The sequence below is a fragment of the Stegodyphus dumicola genome, chromosome X1 (assembly GCF_044657685.1).
Source record: "Stegodyphus dumicola isolate Sdum_Otavi_A_Nest chromosome X1, ASM4465768v1".
NCBI lineage: Eukaryota > Metazoa > Arthropoda > Arachnida > Araneae > Eresidae > Stegodyphus > Stegodyphus dumicola.
The window spans coordinates 136,928,180-136,947,749 of record NC_140780.1 but is presented as its reverse complement, the minus strand read 5'-3'; the positions used below and the strand labels follow the sequence as shown (position 1 = coordinate 136,947,749).

The following is a 19,570-nucleotide window of genomic DNA, read 5'->3' as shown; positions in this document are numbered from 1 at the left end:
TATAAGGGGGAAATAAAAAAAAAGTAAATACATAAGCTTAATTAACAGATGAAGGCACAAAGTGAGGGCCTATTTTCTTGAATACATGGGAAGACAACATTTAATTTCCTAAAGGGTACTTCTTTAGCTATTTATTTAATGTAAAAAAGTAAAGGTTGAATTTAATATATGTAACAAGTTATAGTGTTTTAATCCCTTTTTTTTTTTTTTTTTTTTCCTTCTTCTTCTAGGAAACAGTAAGGAAATACTGTCTATTGAAGAAAGTTTGGAAGAAACTACATTGAACTGTGATTTAAGGCTAATATCTAATGCCAGTTTAACTGTAGTTCTAGGTAGTGCAAGTGATAATACTTTATACAGAATTCATTATATCATGTCAGATGTCCTTCTATCAGTGATAGACTCCGATATTTACTATGGAATTGGAAATAGTGTTATGTGGAAAACTTTAACTAGAGATTTATTGATTGATTTAAGTAAAGGATTACCTTCTATGCAAAACAGACGTAAAATATCAAAATCCAGAAATGTGCAAGTCCGTTCCATTATTCTGAGTGGTTTTGGAAGAGTTGATAATATCAGTTTGAGTTCCACATCACATATGGCCCACTTTTTTGCAGCAGCTAACTGGTTAGTGAATCGTCAAGATGAAAATGGTGGTTGGCCTAATATGGTGACTCGGAAACTCTCAAATGGTATGTTAGAATTAGCTCCAGGATGGTACTCAGCCATGGCCCAAGGACAAGCTATGTCTGTATTGACTCGTGCATTCAGAGTTACCGGTGATCTCCATTATTTGGAGGCAGCTTTACGTGCTATCAAACTATTTAACATTCGCTCTGAACAGAAAGGAATATTAACTACTTTTTTAGGGAAATATGTGTGGTATGAAGAATATCCCACTATTCCAAGTTCATATGTGCTCAATGGCTTCATTTATTCTCTGTTTGGATTATATGATGTGCAGCAAAGTGGTTCTCACAAGCTTTGTAGAGAAGCAGGAAAGTTGTTCGACAATGGTTTAATATCACTAAAACAGATGTTGCCTCTTTTTGATACAGGTTCTGGATCAGTTTATGATCTGCGTCATTTTTCTCTTGGAGTAGCACCTAACTTAGCTCGTTGGGATTACCACAGTACTCATATTAATCAACTTTTGTTCCTTAGCACTATTCATGATGATCCAATATTAAAATCTGTGTCTGAAAGGTGGACAGGTTATATGAAAGGGAAGAAATCACCACATAACTGAACTGTAAATTTCTTTAAACTCTTTTTCTATGAATATAATATAGATGTTGTTGGGTTAGTAAAAATTTTAAAGATTATTCATATTGCACAGTTCTGTAAGTATATTCTGTACTGAAAGAACTTAGAGTTTTGTTCATATTGTCATATTCGATTTAGTGTTTCACAGAGGAAAACGTATGCTTGGACCTAAGAGGTTATAGAGTAAAGTAGAAGGTAGTTATTTTTACAATATGTTAATTCGAAGTTATTGTTTGAAATTATTCCAAAGTTATTAATTCAGCTTAGTTTGTACTTTAAATGCTCCATATCAGTTTAAAAATATTCCCTTATGAAATTCTTGTTGGTGCATTTGAAAAATATCTAGAACATGTTGGTGAATATTTCCATGAAATTACTTTTAGAGCTGGTTTATATCTAGTATTGAAAACCAAACTAGATCCGTCCGTGACAAAGTTTACTAGTAATGTCACTTGTTTAACAGATGTATTTTCACCGATTTTTAATTTATATGTTTATGTTTATATTGGTGAAACTGATAGACAAATTGAAGGGTTTTTTTTTTTTTTAATTAAATCTTACTTTTTATGTAACAGTAACTGTAAAGAAAGTAGAAAAATAATAATATTTCTTTTTGGGGCATAAAGTTTTAGGACTTGTGAAACTTGTGTAAGTAGGGCATTTTAATAGTGTGTATTCCAGACTGAACTTAACTGACATTTGAAATCAAATTATTTGAAATACTTATTTGATAATGTAACAAATGAAGTGCTAAAAGAGATCTATGATACTGTATTATTAGCTATGGCATAATCATTCAGTATACAAATATGAACCCAAAGTTTTGTTTTATCTCTGACTATTTGAGATTTTTTTGGGGGGGGAAGGGAGAGGGATAAAATGTTTAATGTTGTTTTTTAAAGAGGTAAATACTGAATGTTATATTCCGTGCATCTTCTGTGCTATTTTTGAATTTGGGTTTTTAAGCAAAACACCGCCAGAAAAATTAAATACGGATAACATTTGGGTTATAATAACAAAAAAGCATGTAAAACATTTCCTAAATATGTAAAATGCCTTATTTGCATTGGTAAAATTTCAAGTTCATAGCTTTCCAATCAGCTGAAAATATGTATATTCGACTTATTTAGTGCCATTCAGTGCTATACTAACATACATTAAAGGCATTAAAAAAAAAAAGCAGTGTTACAATCAGTCAGCCAGTTGAGATGAAGTAAATTAAAGAAATCAGATAGTAAGGGAAAAAACAGGAAAGGAAGAGAATGAAAAGAACAGGACAGGAACATTCCCTTAATCATTACATTCTTAAGAGGTAAAGAAGTAAGTCGTGCTTGAAAGAGGTAAATGAGCATGACTTTGTAAATCTGCAGGAAGGGAAAATGATCAGCAAACTGTCTTTCTGTAATGTCCCAAAAAGTGCTTAATCGCATTAAGGTTTGATTGTTATTCTAATCACTGTGTGTATGCAGTTTGTCTGTACATTTCAAGTGCATAGTATCTAACTCAAGCATATGAATTTTGCATTTTTTCATACATTAACTACAGACCTTGATATTTCTGGAAATGTGAGCATGAAGATCCAATGTTTTATTTTTATATTTGCACCTATTAGAGCACATTCTTATTATTTGTTAATTCAATAAGGCATAAAATTTTATTTTTCTACTTGAGAGATGTATCTGTTTATAAGATACCCATAGTACTGGGGAAATTATAATAGAACTTCAAAACAGAAGCTTTATTCATTTAATTAAAATGTAAAAAATAATGCCTTTTATCCACATAGTGAAAATTTGACATTCTATATTTATCCTGAGTAGATTTAAAGTAAACCTTCTGTACAGATTGTCTATTATGGTAAATGTTACTTCAGGAAACAGTTGTTGATTTTCTTTGAATGTAAAGTAGCTAATTATTTTAAACATTTTGTTCAAGTACATTCTTTACTAAATGGTACTTTAAATACTTGATTAGATTTCAGATATTTAGGCCAATATCTGTTTTATGTAGTGTTTTTTCTTTGAGGGAGGGACTTCTGAAGTTCTTATTAGCTATTAGTCATAATTTGGGATCGTTTTCATTGGTAAGTTAGCCATAATTCGTCTTACTTCCATTTTTCTCTACTTCACTGCTAACAATGTACTTGTTCTTTGCATAGGGAGAAATAAATTTGTTTTCTGAAGTAACAGTAAATATTGGTAAAGTTGATAGAAGTAAGCTACCAAAAGAAGTCATTAATAAAAAAGAAACCCACTCAAAAAAGGAGTGAAGTGATCACAAAGTCATGTGAAGAAAATTTCTTCAGTGCTCTATGAAATCATATGATGAATTGAAAATTTCTAGAAAATCATCTAATTATTATTTCTTATCATTCTTGACTGAATTGAGGACAAAAATTGATTTTATCATCTGAGAAAAATTTCAAGATGTCCTGAGTTATAACTTTTCCAATGCTGAACTATAAAAATATAGACATATCTTGAAAAATCTCATAAATTAAAAATAGTGTTTTAGAATTTCATTATGTATTCATTGGAAAAAGATTCAGATTGTGTTTGAAAAAATAACTTTGAAGTACCATGATTACCAAGAAAATCTTTATGCTAAATTTCATAAATCTAGGCCTTTTTTGAGTCTTTTCAGTATGCAACAGACACACTTAAATAAACTTTCTTTTTATTATTCTAAGTGTAATTTTAATTTTCAGCTAATTCATGTCAGAATTCAGCTGCTGCTTTCTGATTTTGCATCAATAGTCACATATGCTAATCAGATTCATTAAGTAGTAAAATACTCCATCGATAAGTTCCCACTAAGCTATGTAGTAGTCTTATCTCTGCCTGCTAATTGTAACTGGATATTATTTTTGCTTTTCATTATTGCCTTGGAAAATCCATTCGTGGAAGTCAACAGCCTTTATACTATTTGTATAATGTTTACTGTAAAATTATTTTTACATTTTACTTTCTTTTATCATTTTATGAGTTTTCTAACTGCAAGTATTAATATCATCAAAAGCAAACCAACGATATGGAATCACTTTAGGAGAAGAATAATGTTGTGCAACAAAGAAGTTTAAAAGTGAATGTAAGTATGTATAAAGTGAGAGAAAACTACAACATTATTTAATTACAACAGACAGTATGTTTTACCCTTTAAAATCATTTGGAATGTTTAATGTAAAATTTTAATTTATATTCCAGTAATATAAATATGCAGTGAATAGCAATTATGATATTTTCTGAAATTTTGAATTTTAACCAAATGTCAGACTTTGGTTAACATCTGTTGGCTATTATGTGAGCGGTTTCAATCAACAAAACATGTGATACTCTCTTTTGATAATTAACTACTGCTAATTCATTACACAATATGCTGAAGGATTAAAGTATGTGAAGATCTGTATCACTGTTAATCCTCATTCCTTTCAGAATTTTTATATTTGAACTACAATATAAATAGTTGGCTTTCTGAACATTCTTCTGATTATAATCTGATTTTCATATTTAACTTTTAATAACTTTGGTCCACCAGATTTAGCTGAAATTACATGTGTATGGTATGATAAAAGTTTGAAGTTTGGTGAATATGTTCATAAACAAGAGATTCTTACCTAAATAAAAAAGAAAGTTGATATTCCTTCAAAGTAATGTCTGTCATTTGCAGCATACTTTTGAAAACAATTGTGCAGTTCCTGAAAAGTGCAAGTGAAGTCTTCTTTGTATGTTGTATAGAGAATTCTTGTCATGCATCCTGGAATGTCCAACAATTGTTTTCCTATTTAGGTCTTGTTTCAAGTGCAGGAATAGAAAAAAAGTGTACTTGAGAAAGATCAGGTAAGTATGGTGGATGATTAAGGGCTATACTCCTATACAGGTCATAAATTGTTTCACTGCAATAAATTTGCTAGAACATCTTCGTATGTGTTTGCATTCATTTTTTCTCTTGCTGGATAACATAATCTTTATCACTATAAGAAGTCATAGGGCTACCACTTCAAGCAGCATCTTCAATGGAATCCCGTCCATACCAAAAGCATTTAAGCCATTCATAAACACGTTTTAAAGATATAGCTTCATATCCATAAACTTGTTTCAGTGTGTCATGTATTTCTTTTATAGATTTACCAAACTTGAAGAGTTCATTTGCTACTTACTCTATTTTACAGCAACTGCTACACTTTTGCACACTGTAGTGTTATTGACAGAAATCCTACACCATGCTCAGGCATGTTCAAACATGTTATGGCATATCTTTTCCATACTTCATCATTCGTCCACTGCTGTGTACGCATCTTGTATGACATTCACTGAACTTTATTGTCATAGCTTATATGCAAAATCTGCTCATGTCATCTTATGCAAATGCAAATTTTTTGCTCTGCTTCTATATCCTTTTTCAATTATTCTTAGCTTTTTTTTTTTTTTTTCCCTACTGTACTTGAGATCTTTTGTTAACACAAAATTGATTGTAGTTAATTATTGGAGAACTTTTTATAATTGTTGTTCTAATCTTATGTACCAGTATAAATGACTTCAATGTTTGTTATGGAAGCACTAGTTCCCAAGTGGTTTAGGTCCATTTTTCAGTGGTGGTTGAACATTGTCACTTCTAATAATTTGTTTTCAAAACTGACATGCAAGACCTTTCTGTCAATTAATTCTATATTATTGATTTCTGCTGTCAATCAATTCTATATTATTGATTTCTGCTGTCAATCTGGAATCTCAGAAGTTTGGCCTTGAACTACTTGGGAAACAAGGGCTCGATCGTTACCACATTTCTCTGACAAAAACCATTCTTCTTCAGCCATTTTGTTTAGTTAGCTGTATTGTAGTTGTCAGTTATGCAGTAGTGCTTCACATCCCATATTTTTTTTTTTTTTTTTTTAATAATTCGAAAATTTCTGTTTCAGAACTTTTTTAAAATGTAGAATTGGTGACTAAAGGTACGTTATGTATTGTTTCAAAATATAATGTTGAATTTTTAATTATGAAATTATAAATTCATTTATAGAATATCTGAACTTTTTTGCATTGTTTTCTTATTTAGATATAAATAATCATATGACTTAAAATGAACATCGGAAATTATAGATCTATTATAGATCTTCACAGTATCGGAAAACTATCCACTGTTACCCGCGTTTTGCATTTGGGCTTTGTTGCTTTTATATCAAATATACAAATTTTAAATGGCCATCAAATAGTAGTCATCAAATCATGAATCTTCGTACATTTATACCAAAAATACAGGCATAAACAAGAACCTGCTTGAAATTTTTATAAAATTATTTCAAATAGAGAATCTTGCAGAGGGATTCTAGTAGTGTCAGCTTCCGTAGTTGGCGTATTTTCAAGCTGAAATTTCTTTGTGTTTATTTAGCAGCTGATTAGTTTCTCAGCATATATTTCACGAGCCTTGAGTTCATTATTATATTCAGCTTATAAAACACTGCCTATGTGCATAAAGTTTAATATCTTAACTATTAAGATTTGCTTTACTGTCCGAGCGATCCTTCTGTAACTGCAAAGTGTTCAAATCAGGTTGAGGATTTTCCAGCAATGAGATGAAGGCCCTGGTAGACTCGTTAAGGGAATTCATATAACTCTTAGCTGTACTGTGTTTGAAAAATTTCGCTTTATCATAGGATATATATGTTCAGGTTTCTGTTGTCAGCTTATGAGGGATTGGTACTCAAAGTATACATCACTTACTTTCAAATAGCAAAGGCAAAAATTAAAATGAAAAACCACGACTAAAACATTAACAGTTTAATATTTGGTATAAATGTTCTTGAACGTAAATCCGCTAGCAAAATAAACAACTTATGACTGAGCACACTGACAAAAAAAAGTAAGAACGTGACATCCTATAATTATGTAATCTTTCTATCTGGGGCTGCTGTTTGTAATTAAAAGTGAGGGGGGGGTCGTATAGAATAGAATTTTTTTATTGCTTATAAAATTCATTTTTATTCGAGGGAATGTATTTTTAATGTTGTAAACCCAAACTAGAGCTCTAAAAGTTCCCCCAGAGTCATCAAAAAACCACGCGCCTAGCGATAGCTCGGAAGCGGGTATTTATGCTTCAAATGGACGATATCTCAAAGCAGGAAGGCATCTTATATGCAAAGCCGTTCCTAGACCATTAGCTGCCCGTGTGCTTTCGTAAAATTGGCGCCCCCAAATAAAATTTAAAAAAAAAAAAAGCTCAATGATTAATGAAATTTTTATTTCATACTCACTAAGTTCTTACAATGACTTTAAAGTATTTAGCCATGGTATCGCAAGAGTCCGGCCGCCCGCCCGCGTACTTTTACGCATTCCACCCCCCGCTAGGAACGGTCCTGATTATATGGCCTTGACGGTGTAGATTAAGCTTATACGAGGGTATTAACACGTTTACTTAAACGTTTACTGCCTTGAGCATAACTGGTGGGTCGCAAAAGTTTTTCATTCTGTGCCGCGAACATCACACTCGGGTCACGGGCAGGGCTTAATTTCTAAAATTAGAAGTGCCGGAGCCCTATGGAGACTGTGAGGAAGGACATAAATAAATACAGTAACTAAAAATTAAAATAATAAATTTAAATTAATATTAATTAAGTAAGTAAACAAACAAATTTAATTAAATAATAAATTTACATTTTAAAAATGTAAAGAGAAATTTAATAAATTATTAAATTAATTTTAAATAGTTAAACAGAAAAAAAAGTACCGGACCTTGTCTTGTCTGGGGCATTGGCAGTATTCATAATTCCAATTTGATGCTAAGAAGCATCTCAGCCGATCTCCGTCTAAGCCCCGATTATACGTATAATGTTCTATTTCAAAGGATGACAGGTACCACACATTTTTTGCAGCACACTAAGTAAAAAAAGATAAAACGATTGAAGCTCCACAAAGAAGAATAGTGAGATTTCTAGAAATACTATGAGGATATGGAAAGAAATTTAACAGAAAAGTGTATAAGGTATTTCTCCCGTCTTAGCATGCCTTCGTGGTGTAGTGGGCAGCACATTCGACGCGAATTCGAGAGGTTTGTGATTCGAGTCCCGACGAGGGCATTGCTCATTTTTCATCTCTCTTGCTTCGAAATAACCTAATGTCTCTACAGTGGTGCCCGAACTAAAAGGTGGTGACTGATGATTCTTCACCGCCAGGGTTTGGCAATCGGGTCCCCTAAAACCCCAGTCGCCCTTTAAAAGGAGGAGCATATAAGGTATTTCTCCCGCCTTCTTAGCATGCCTTCGTGGTGTAGTGGTCAGCATGTTCGACGCGAATTCGAGAGGTTCGTGACTCGAGTACCGGCGAGAGCATTGCTCATTTTTCATATCTCTTGCTTCGAAATAACCTAATGTCTTCAAGTATAGTTTTGAAAATGAAGAGAGAAGACTTTAGCACTTTCTAATCGCGATGCCCTGTTGATGTAATTCTAGCCGTCAAACAGAAATTTTCCCTGAATACAAGAGAATAAACATAAGACTTCTCTGTACAAGCGGCAGCAGTGGTCCGCCCGTTTGGTTACATCATTCAATATGTCTGCAGGAGCTTTGCAGTAGGAAGCCACTAGCGACTGGGTATCTCTTTTAGTTCTTTGAAAAAAAAACGAATACAAATTTACCCGCTCTTATAAATTCATTGCATATCCTGGAGAATAAGCCTTTGACATATGATTGAGGGCTTTTCTTTCCTTAAAAGTCTCAACCTCTGTGCAAGGCTTGAGTGCGAGGGAAAGCCAGGCCTGCATTCAGAAGTTAGAATTGATTTTTAAGACATATTTACTATTAAAACAAAATTTGTGTGTTAAAATTGTGGTTAACTTGCAGGAAAGAAGTGCCGGAGCCCTTTTTATATAGGGCTCCGATGTGCTCTAGCTGAAATTATAATTTATCTTGAAAACTGAGAAATACCGGAGCGGAGCTCCGGCCCAATTTAAGCTCTATCTTTTCACTTAATGTGAAATAAAAGTCTTGGGCAATTCGGAAATGACTTTATATTTGTATGTACCATTCTGGGATAAATGTTCTTCAAAAATATTCAAACATGGACATTTTGCATCATTTTTTGCTCTTGCAAACGTTTGAAGTGGGCAATAACTTTACATTTTTACGCTAAAAAGGTTTGTTTTTATTGAAAGAAATTGTAAGATTTTAATTCTTTCTCCAGAATTATTTGTATTTTTTTATATCTCTAATTATTGACAACTAATAAAGCCTCTACAACTAATTAAAATTTGTCTTTTTAAGTTTGGCATCTCGGTGATTACTTAACTTCTTATAAGGGCAAGTGAACGTGTTAATCATTATTTGAATAGTACTAGTTTTTCGTGTTGAAAACTGTAAACGCGTTTTTTTGCTAGACACATTTTTTTCGCACGCTGTGCAACCTAGCTCAAAAATGAATGGACCCATGATTTGACTTCAAATTTCACACAGATAATATTTTTGGTGATATCCTGAATCTAAAATACCGTTATAAAATTAATAAGTATTGTTTATAAGACATAGGTTTAAAAAAATAAATCATTTTTTCCTTGAATTTAGATTTAAGGTCCACAATGTCATATATTAACAAAAAATTTTAGGGTTTTTTTTTTTTTTTTTTTTTTTTTTTTGAGATAATTAAAGCGATATGTAGCTACCGATCTGCACCGCGGGAAAAAAAACAAAAAACTTATGGTACTTATTGTCAATATTGCGATGTTCCTTACCAAAATTTATTAACGTTTTTTAGAAATAAATTCGTAAAAAAAAAGTCTATTTACACGATCATTTCGTCTTGATGATATAAATGAAAATATATAAATTATGTATTCAAATGGGGCGATTAGTAGTTGTATATTTCGTTTACGATACGTGCTTAATACCGAAACTGTCTTCCCTAATGCTTTTAGAATTTTTCTGCGTGTTTTGAAGTCTTTAAAATGCTTTTTATGCACCTTTATGTTTCTTATAGGAAGTGAAGTAATATTTCCAGAATGAATCAATTCTTAAGTTTTGCGTCATGTAAGCAATATCAAATTAATTACTAACGCAGTTTGTGAAAATGGTTTATGTCATATGGTATCTGTGCGCCATTTGCATGAAGGAAACCTTTTTACCATATATTTGCAGGCTAGGACTGCAGTTATTTTTTTTTTTTTTTTTTTCATTTGAACATGGTGTTTCTCCAAGCAGAAATATATGCATATGTTTCGAAATCTTCATATTAATAATTTTAAATTATCTTCTTAGAACATTTCATGCTATTATTGGCCTTAAAAAACTTTGAACAAATGTCTAAAGTATATGTATCAGTCGATTCCAGTTGTGTCAGAAAGTATAAGTTTAAATAATGCTTCTTGCTATTTTAGTATACTTTGCATGCGTGTTGTTGACTAAAGTGTCAGTTCATGTTCTGCAGATGCATTTTTGATAAGGAGAAACAAAATTTGAATATAGCATTCTGATACAGTATTGTACTAATTTTTGTAGTGTACAGAATTTTGAGTTTTGTCGAGTTTGTCGTCTGCCTTATTATATTATATGTCTACAGATGTAAATCTGAGACATTATTTATGTATCTGTAAATTTCAGTATTGCGGAAGCATGCTTCCAACTGTTCTGTAATTTTCTTAGTGATTGAGTTTTATAAGCTCCCTCTCCTATTTAAGTTTAGTTGTTTATGTCTTGATGTGATCTTTGTTCTATTTCTCCAAATTTCTTACAAAATTTAAGACGATGTGTATACATTTAAGAACCAAGTTTGTTTATCTATGTGTTTCAATTTTTGTATAATATTAGTTATCTAGCGAAAGCCACAGTATTTACATCAGAGGCGTTACGTGTTTTCGTACGTCTTGCATAAGACGAATGAATCCGCTTGCGCACAATAGTTAAAATAAAAATTTGTTTACAAGTTTCGTGAAATTAACATTTTGTAAGTGTATTCCACAGAACATATAGTGCGTTTCCTTCATCCGGGCAACTGCAGTAGAAAGAACTTTTATTTCCAGACGTTGCAGCATCTAAGTGCTCCGTCTCTCTTGTAGATAATATGGCATTCGCTAAAAATAATGCATCATATTACAACCATTCACTGTAAAAGGACAAATAACAATCATGTTTGAATACGAAGGTATGATATACATGTATATATATTTCTGTAAAACATTAATGAATAAATTTAATTTTTGTTTTTATGTAAGACGGAAAGCTTTTGTTTTAGTGCTAATTCAAGATAAAATCAAAATCTGAAACATAAACCTACATTAAATTTCTTTTATTCAGCATAGGTAAAAGAGAATGTTTAACTTTTCAAATGTGGTTATATCCCCGCCCCCTCTTGTCAGAATTTGAAATGGTTGCAGACCCAACCTATTTATCAGGTATGGCTAAACTTCAAGACGATAGGAGCCGCATGATAAATTTTATGAACGTTCGAGGACGTAAGTTAATGAATATGTGATTAACATGATTACATGTAAATATGAATAAATACATCTTATATCTACTGTTTTGTGTTCAGAAAAGTTAAGTTACAAGAAAATATTTTTTTTTTTTTTTTTTTTTTTTTTTTTTTTAATCATGAGCAATTTTTTAGAAAGGATAAATTAAATGATACACGTCAACGTGCACTACAAAGAAACTGTTATTCGAGAAAGAATATTTATTTAAAAATAAGCTATTAACTTGTTTAGGCTTTTCTTTAAAAAGTAATTTTATTTCTCCACACAATTAACATAAGGACCAACATAATAAGATCATTCTAATCTCAGAAATCGTTAAACACTTTTCCCCTAAACCTTGGAATAACTACTTTTATTAGCGCCCAGTATAGAATTCACCAAAAAGAAGAATATGATTGCAATTTCAGTGGTATCTGAATAATCAGTATATCTCATGACGGCCCTGACTGATACAGTATTTCAGCGTGGCATCCAACGGAATTTGCCAGGATTTTTTAGTATTCAGTACACTGAGCATCATTGAAAATTCTCGAAACCACCTCTTGAATAGTTACGATAATTCTGGACATACATAACTTATTGCTAATAAATCTAGTAGTTCATGCCGGGTATATAAATGCTTCGTCGAGCACATATTCCACCTGTCTATCAGCCGAACTCTTCAACCTAGCTGTTTGAGTTTGATCTGTTTTTCAAATGCATGGTAATAATAATATTTATTACAGCCTGCTCCGCCTCTCATTGGGCACTACAGGTCGAGTCAAATCACTCCGGTCGTTGCGTTTTCATCTTAAGCTGCTTTTCTTTTCAGCTATCTTTTTATTTAAACACTATTACAAATTAAAGAACATATTACATTTTATGATTAATATATTTATGACAAAAGCTGTTAGTACTAACTAAAATAAGAAAAAGGGTGTTAGTTTAAGTTTTTGAGCTATTTACAATATATACATTTGGCTTGCTGCCAATTACATACGTCAGGTTTTGATTATGAACGTGGCTTAGCTTTCTATGATGATGTCCCTAAATACATGGTAAATCAAAACAACTGTCTGCAACACCACAATGGTCGGATTCGAGTCTGGAGACACCGTGGAGAGAAGATGCTTAACAGCTGCGTTATGCACCGCCACACTGGTCTTGCATCGGGTCTTGCATCCCAAGCTGCCACACCAGATCAACTTTGGCAACGTGTGGAAGCTGCTTGATATGCTGTATCCCAAGAACACATCCAAAAGTCTCTTTGAATCAATGCCGAGGCGTGTGGCAGTGGTGATCTCCAACAATGGCGGCTACTGATTCTGGAAGGAACCACACTTCACAGAAGTCTATAAATTTAATCATTTGATACTTGGTCAACATGTTATCTACTAAATAAATATTTTTGTAATATCTCTTGTCTTTCTTGGTGTTGCAATTTGGGTGGCCAGCAGTGTAGAATTGACTTGACAGAAAAAATATTAGGGAGAATAATTAACTAAAAATATTAGCATTGCGTTTTATATTAACTTCGTATTAGTGTATTCCAGTGACTATAACCGGAATAGTAATTACCAGAAATGGAAATATTTGTAATTTTACGTACTTGTTGCTCTGACGATAAGTCCCTGAGGATAGTTTGAAATCTATTACATTTTTACATACATAAGACATTAAGTTAGTGATTAATAAAGAAATGTGCACTGCATGATTTATATTTCAAATTCCATTTATATTAAAAAATTAGATTCTATTTAAAACAAGTCGCATTTCAGATGGCAAAGGATCGCAAAAGTATCTCGCGAGTTGCAGTTAAGGTGTCGGAGAGCTGCAGTATAGCCATGTCTGCTATATACACTGGTTATCATAAATTAAGGAAAAATCACAAAAATAGCGATAACTCGTTCAAGCCAAACCGTGTGAAATTTGAATATGTTGTCAAGTAAGAGTAGCTGAGTAAAACTGCGATATGCAAATTAGTGGCGCTACTTTCGGAATACGTCATCTGCGAGGAGCATAAAAGTCCATGTTTGAAAGCAAGCCCACATATTTCACTGTGACAGTGACAGAAATCTGAGATAGCCAATTCGTAACGATGACCTCCAGACATCATTTGCCTGCAGAACTGCGATGGAGAGCCATTGGGAGACTAGAGGCAGGACAAAGTGAAACAGAAGTGGCCAGATGGCAAAATGTGAGTCCTTCTGTGGTTCATAGACTTTGGAGGCAATTTCAAACCACAGATTCGGCATCTAGGAGGTTCAGCCAAGGACGGCCAACTACTACAACAAGCGCCGATGGCCGATATTTGACATTATGTGCACGCAGGAATAGAACCGGTACACCGACTCTTCATAGATCCTCCCTTGCTACAGCCACCGGAAGGTTCGTGTCAACGTCGACTGTGCGTAGAAGGCTTCACGAAGGTGGTCTGTATGCCAGGCGACCAGCCATTTGTGTGCCGCTTACGTCACGCCATAGGAGGGACCGTTTTCAGTGGGCACATCATGCCCACTGGACGCCTGATAATGGAGAGCGGTTCTCTTTACGGATGAGTCCAGGTTTAGTCTAGAAAGCGATAGTAGGCGTTATTTTATATGGAGAACCTAGAACCCGTTATCATCCGTCAAACATCCGTGAAAGAGATGCATACGGAAGGGGCAGTGTCTGTGTTTGGGGTGGTATCTCTTTGGGTGGACGCACAGACCTCCATGTCTTTCCAAGGGAAACCGTGAATGCTCAGATTTATAGAGATGACATCCTTGATGTTTATGTGCGCCCATATGCGGGGGCAATAGGTGATGCTTTCCTGTTACAGGATGACAACACAAGACCACAAAGGGCTCGCATCGTAGATAATTATCTTCAACAGGAAACAATTATGTGCATGGAGCGTCCAGCTCGATTCCCGGACTTGAATCCTATCGAGCACGTTTGGGATGCTCTAGGGAGACGTCTAGCCCCCTCAAACCCTTGTCGCACTTGCAACTGCTTTGCAAGAGCAATGGCTCTCGCTTCCTATGGAACTGATAGACCGCATAATTGAAAGCATCACACATCGCTGTATGTGCTGTATTGCTTCTAGAGGCGATCATACTCCATATTGAAGGTACTTTCCCTATAGCAAACTGACACCTTCGATTTGTTCATTTTATACATATGCTAATTTCTATACTACCATATTTGTCTGGTAATTTCTCTTTATGTTATTTGATACCTCACTATGTGTTGTATATTGTGGGTAAGTTTTATTAAATTCTACATGTAGCTTTTTCAGTAATCGTGATTTTTTGTGATTTTTCCTTAATTTATGATAACCAGTGTATCTTTCGTATTTGTGTCTAGTTTTTAAATTTTTTTTGTAAATTTTTTGTTTGAATTATGCATCCAAAAGCATGAAAGTTCTGAAGGTCTGAAACATTTTAACGTCACAATTGATGATATTTCATCATTTGACTTAGATGCCTTTTATTCAGAAAATTCGTTGCTTGTTTAAGAAGAAAAGCAAAAGGAATAGAGAGCGCACTCTCTTCCCCACCTCCTTTCTTTAGTAAAGAAAAAAACAAGACTCGGAATCTTCATCAGTTGGAGAGCTTCCATCAATCTCAGCTTCATTCTCATAAGACGTGAGATGCGCAAGAAATTGTGTAATATACGAGTAGAATGATGCCTTTATATTTGCGATACAAAACAAAATCTTCAGATGAGTGTACCCCATTTTATCATCTCTTAATTTGCGAATTCTGAATGTGCATTGAAATTCCATGTGATCTTTATTATTAATAATATTTCAAAGCACACAACAAAATAGCGACAATCATTCTATGTTTTTTAAGCGAACTTACGACATTGATGTAAATGGTTTCTATGAGTTTTCTTGCCAGTACGTATTCTGAATTTTGATAAATTTCATTCATCACATCAAATTTTTAAAAGTATACTAATAAATCGAATAGATACTGTATAGCATATAAAATAATGAAGTGCACTTATAATACAGATTTAAACTTTACCAGGTTTTGGTCTGAACTAAAATTCTTTTTAATTAAGGTTTACAAACAATTTACGTCTGAGAGTTCCTAGCTCAGTTTTGGTGGTTTTAGCATTATAACATGTACAATCAGTTAATCAACCGATTCGTTTTAATGCCGATAAAAGTCGACTCGTATAGTTAATGCTGATACTGGCAAAACTAGTGAATCTATAAAAGTTCCAGTTGTAATGTTACTCTTACTGCTGTGTTTATATAAGTATAAATTCACATAAAAATTTATATTTTTCTATGTGAAGGGAAAATACAGAGCATTGAAAATAAATGATTCGCAGTACTAGTTTAAAATTTATTTAACAAAATTTCGGAGAAATTAGGAATCTTTCGTTTTTGCCGAACGCAACAAAGTGGAATGAAAGTTAAAACAGCGCATTTACAGTGGACACCATTTAAAATGAATTGACGCCAAATCGTGTTTCGAGACTAAAGCTTCGTTCAGACGGGGGCGCAAAAGGCATAAGTGGTTAAAGCCGAGCTCCGTTGCCAAGGCAACCAGTCTGTGCTACGCCACAAAATCTGGTTTAGGGCTCGTGGTATAGGGTTCAATGTTTTCAACTTTACGCCGAGTTTGGGATAAGGGTCGACTAATCAGAGCAAAGCTAAAACGAAGAGGTGTTCTACAGAAGATTTCGCTGTCACTAAACAAGCAGAGCAAACGTGGGAAGTCAATCGAGCAGGAGAACGGCACGGGAAAGTTGTAGACACATCCACGCATGCGCAAATTTAGCTTCTCCCATTGGCCACGGTTTACACCCCGTTCTGGCAAGTGTGAACGGAATGCCCTTATGACTACGCCTCTATGCCCCTTATTCCGCCGTCTGAATTAATAAGCCATACAGTGTAATCTCGAAGTAGAAACTCTCATTTTTCTTACCTAGGAATAAACCGAACTAAATTCAGTGGTAAACAACAAAAGGCCCATATCACACACGTATTTGTTTCACAACTGTTTCGGACAATTTTTCTGCCTGGTTTACTATTGAAAGAAAGACGTGTGATTTTTCCCTCTTTTGAAACAAATTGCAAGTTGTTTGTTTTCAACCAATCAGCTATCAGCTTGTTTGAAATGGAGAACCAGTTTTCCTTTTACATGGTAACCCCCAAGTGATCTGTGGTGATTTGCTGTTGTGACAAAGCAATGTGATAGCTGCCTAAACCGCATGCAACTATACCAACTTCCTCCACTCAGGTACATTGTAGGGAAGAGGAAGAAATTCCTTTTGAAAATATTTCATTAACCGATGCTGTAACTGAAGCCATGAAAGAATGGCGACAACACGCAACTCGTTTTATTTAAACTTTCTTACTCTAAATAAAACCCGTAAATTCATTACAAAGCTGTTATATTGAAAATCATTAATAAGTATTTTGTTGCACCATTTAATTAAAAAAATAACAGCTTTGTCAGAATTTTAAATTTACGGGCACTCACCGATGCTTCAAGATGACGTCCTTACTTCTTGCTATCATTCTATTAGGTGTAGAATGCTTTCTTTTTCACTTTTCTCTAAAACTCTGGTTTTCAAAGTTTTTCTCTTTGATCCAATAACATTTTTACAGAACCTTAATCATCCTGAAAGAATCAAATAAGGAAATAACAAAATTTCCAAGAGTGATTTCATTCAGTTAATGAGAGAAGTAAATTTGCTAACAGCATCAATAAAATAATGGAAGTTTTTATTCCATTTGCAGCTGCAAAAGCGAATAATATTTGTTTTAAATCAATTTTAATAAAACTGTGCATTTTACTTCTGAACACATTTAGTGAGCTTAATACGAGTAAAATCATGTTAGTTTCTCAGTGTCTGGTTTCAAGTTATTGATGTGAAAGCTTTTCAATCTGAAACGCTTAGTTCTTTTGGGGGCGAATAAGGATGAGTATGTGTTTGTTATCTAATGCCTTGGTGCTGCAATGGTATTTTGCAACGTAGTAAAATCTCAAAATACTTTTCGCGAATTCCTTAATTATCGTTTTTCGGAAAGAAAGTACAATGAAAATGAATAACAGGGAAAGAGCAAAAACGTATGCACAGTACCAACGGTTATTAAAACCATTTCCATTTCAAACATATTTGAGTTTGTAAAGCGACTGAGTGTAATAGACGGTGATTTCAGTGTTGCAAATTACGGTATCAACTTTATTTAGTAAGATAGAAATTAACAATTAATCTAATAATTAATACTTATACTATTAATTAAAAATGTAAAGTACAATGAAAATGAATAACAGGGAAAGAGCAAAAACGTATGCACAGTACCAACGGTTATTAAAACCATTTCCATTTCAAACATATTTGAGTTTGTAAAGCGACTGAGTGTAATAGACTGTGATTTCAGTGTTGCAAATTACGGTATCAACTTTATTTAGTAAGATAGAAATTAACAATTAATCTAATAATTAATACTTATACTATTAATTAAAATGCAATGGTAAAATTAAACTATTTGCGAAATTTCGAATTTTTTATTTTAAAAAATTTATTATTACATAGCTGATGATATGTTAAATTTTTACAAAGAACTACTCTAGCCTTGTTTGTTTCGCATTAGTCTTACCAAGTGTACTTCCAAGTTCCTAAAATTGGTGGTGGCTTTTCTGATCTCCAACTTTCAATTTAAGAGTTCTTTCTCTGTTACACAGTGCTTTTTCTCGATTCAGTTGAGATTGGCATGTAGTAACTTTCTTTTGTATCACTTTCACTGTCATTTCCTGTAGCTCTTTTTAACACTTTCTATAATGACATAATCATTCTTTTCACATGCTGTCTTAATATCATCAGTGGCGAATTATTCTAAAAACGAATATTCATAATTTCCTTCACTGATGTCCGAAATATTAGAAATAGCTTTCAATTCCTGTGTGGCTTCAAAAATAAAAAGCTCGTTTTCTATTTAAAATCTACGTATTCTATCTTACTTTTTTTTGTGTTTTCTAAATAAAAACCACGTCTTCTAAATAGCATGTAGAGACATAAGGTATTTTGGAAGCAGGAGACTTGAAAAATGAGCCGGAAATCGAACCATGGACCTCTGGAATACGTGCCCAGCATGCAGACCACCACACTACGAAAGCATGCAAAGAAGGCGGGAGGAATATCTTATATACTCCACCTTTTAAAGGGCGACTGGGGTTTTTAGAGGACCCAATTGTCAAATACTGGGTGTGGAGAATCATCATCCACCACCCTTTTAATTCGGGAGCTACTGTAGAGACATTAGGTAGTTTTGGAAGCCGCCAAGATGAGCAACGCCCTCGCCGAGAATCGAACCACGGACCTCTGGAATACGCGCCCAGCGTGCAGACCACCACATTACGAAGACATGCTAAGAAGACGGGAGAAATACTTTATAAGCAATTTGTAACTGTGTTTTGGGAGCCTGCTTTCTATACAGTGACTATAATATACTGTAGCGTAAGCACATCCGAGATGGATGAATAATCAGACCAGAGGTTTTTTAAATATTTATTTTAAAACTTAAAAAAACCTCTGGATTAAATAAAAGTAAAACATCATTACAGTACAGCCATAACATACAAATCTTCTGCATCGCGGTTCAGACAGTCGCTTTTGTGAAACTTACCTACAGCATCTGTCTAAGCATAATCTCACACAAAAAACTTTTCCCTTTACGTTATTGCGCAAGGAAACCGCACAGGGGGTCCTCACGACTTACTTTTGTTGATTATCTTTAGCGGACACTTGGTGATAGTTCGCCAGGAAAGGGGGGTGTCCTTAACGGTGACCGGAAAAATGCCCACAGGATAAATACTCACAGAATAATGCTCACAGGAAAAAAGCCCACTCAGAAATATGC

General features: G+C 33.7%; 1 protein-coding gene across 4 annotated transcripts in view; it reads left to right on the top strand.

The window, feature by feature from the left end:
• The window catches only part of Hsepi (D-glucuronyl C5-epimerase), a 67,374-nt gene extending 55,913 nt beyond the window's left edge, over positions 1–11,461 (top strand). For all 4 annotated transcript variants that reach the window (XM_035374995.2, XM_035374996.2, XM_035374997.2 and 1 more), the window contains exon 5: positions 231–11,461. In XM_035374995.2, the coding sequence (XP_035230886.1) occupies positions 231–1,252 (1,022 nt within the window). In that variant the 3' untranslated portion in view covers positions 1,253–11,461. The remainder of the gene's footprint in view (positions 1–230) is intronic.
• The last annotated feature ends 8,109 nt before the right edge of the window (positions 11,462–19,570 follow it).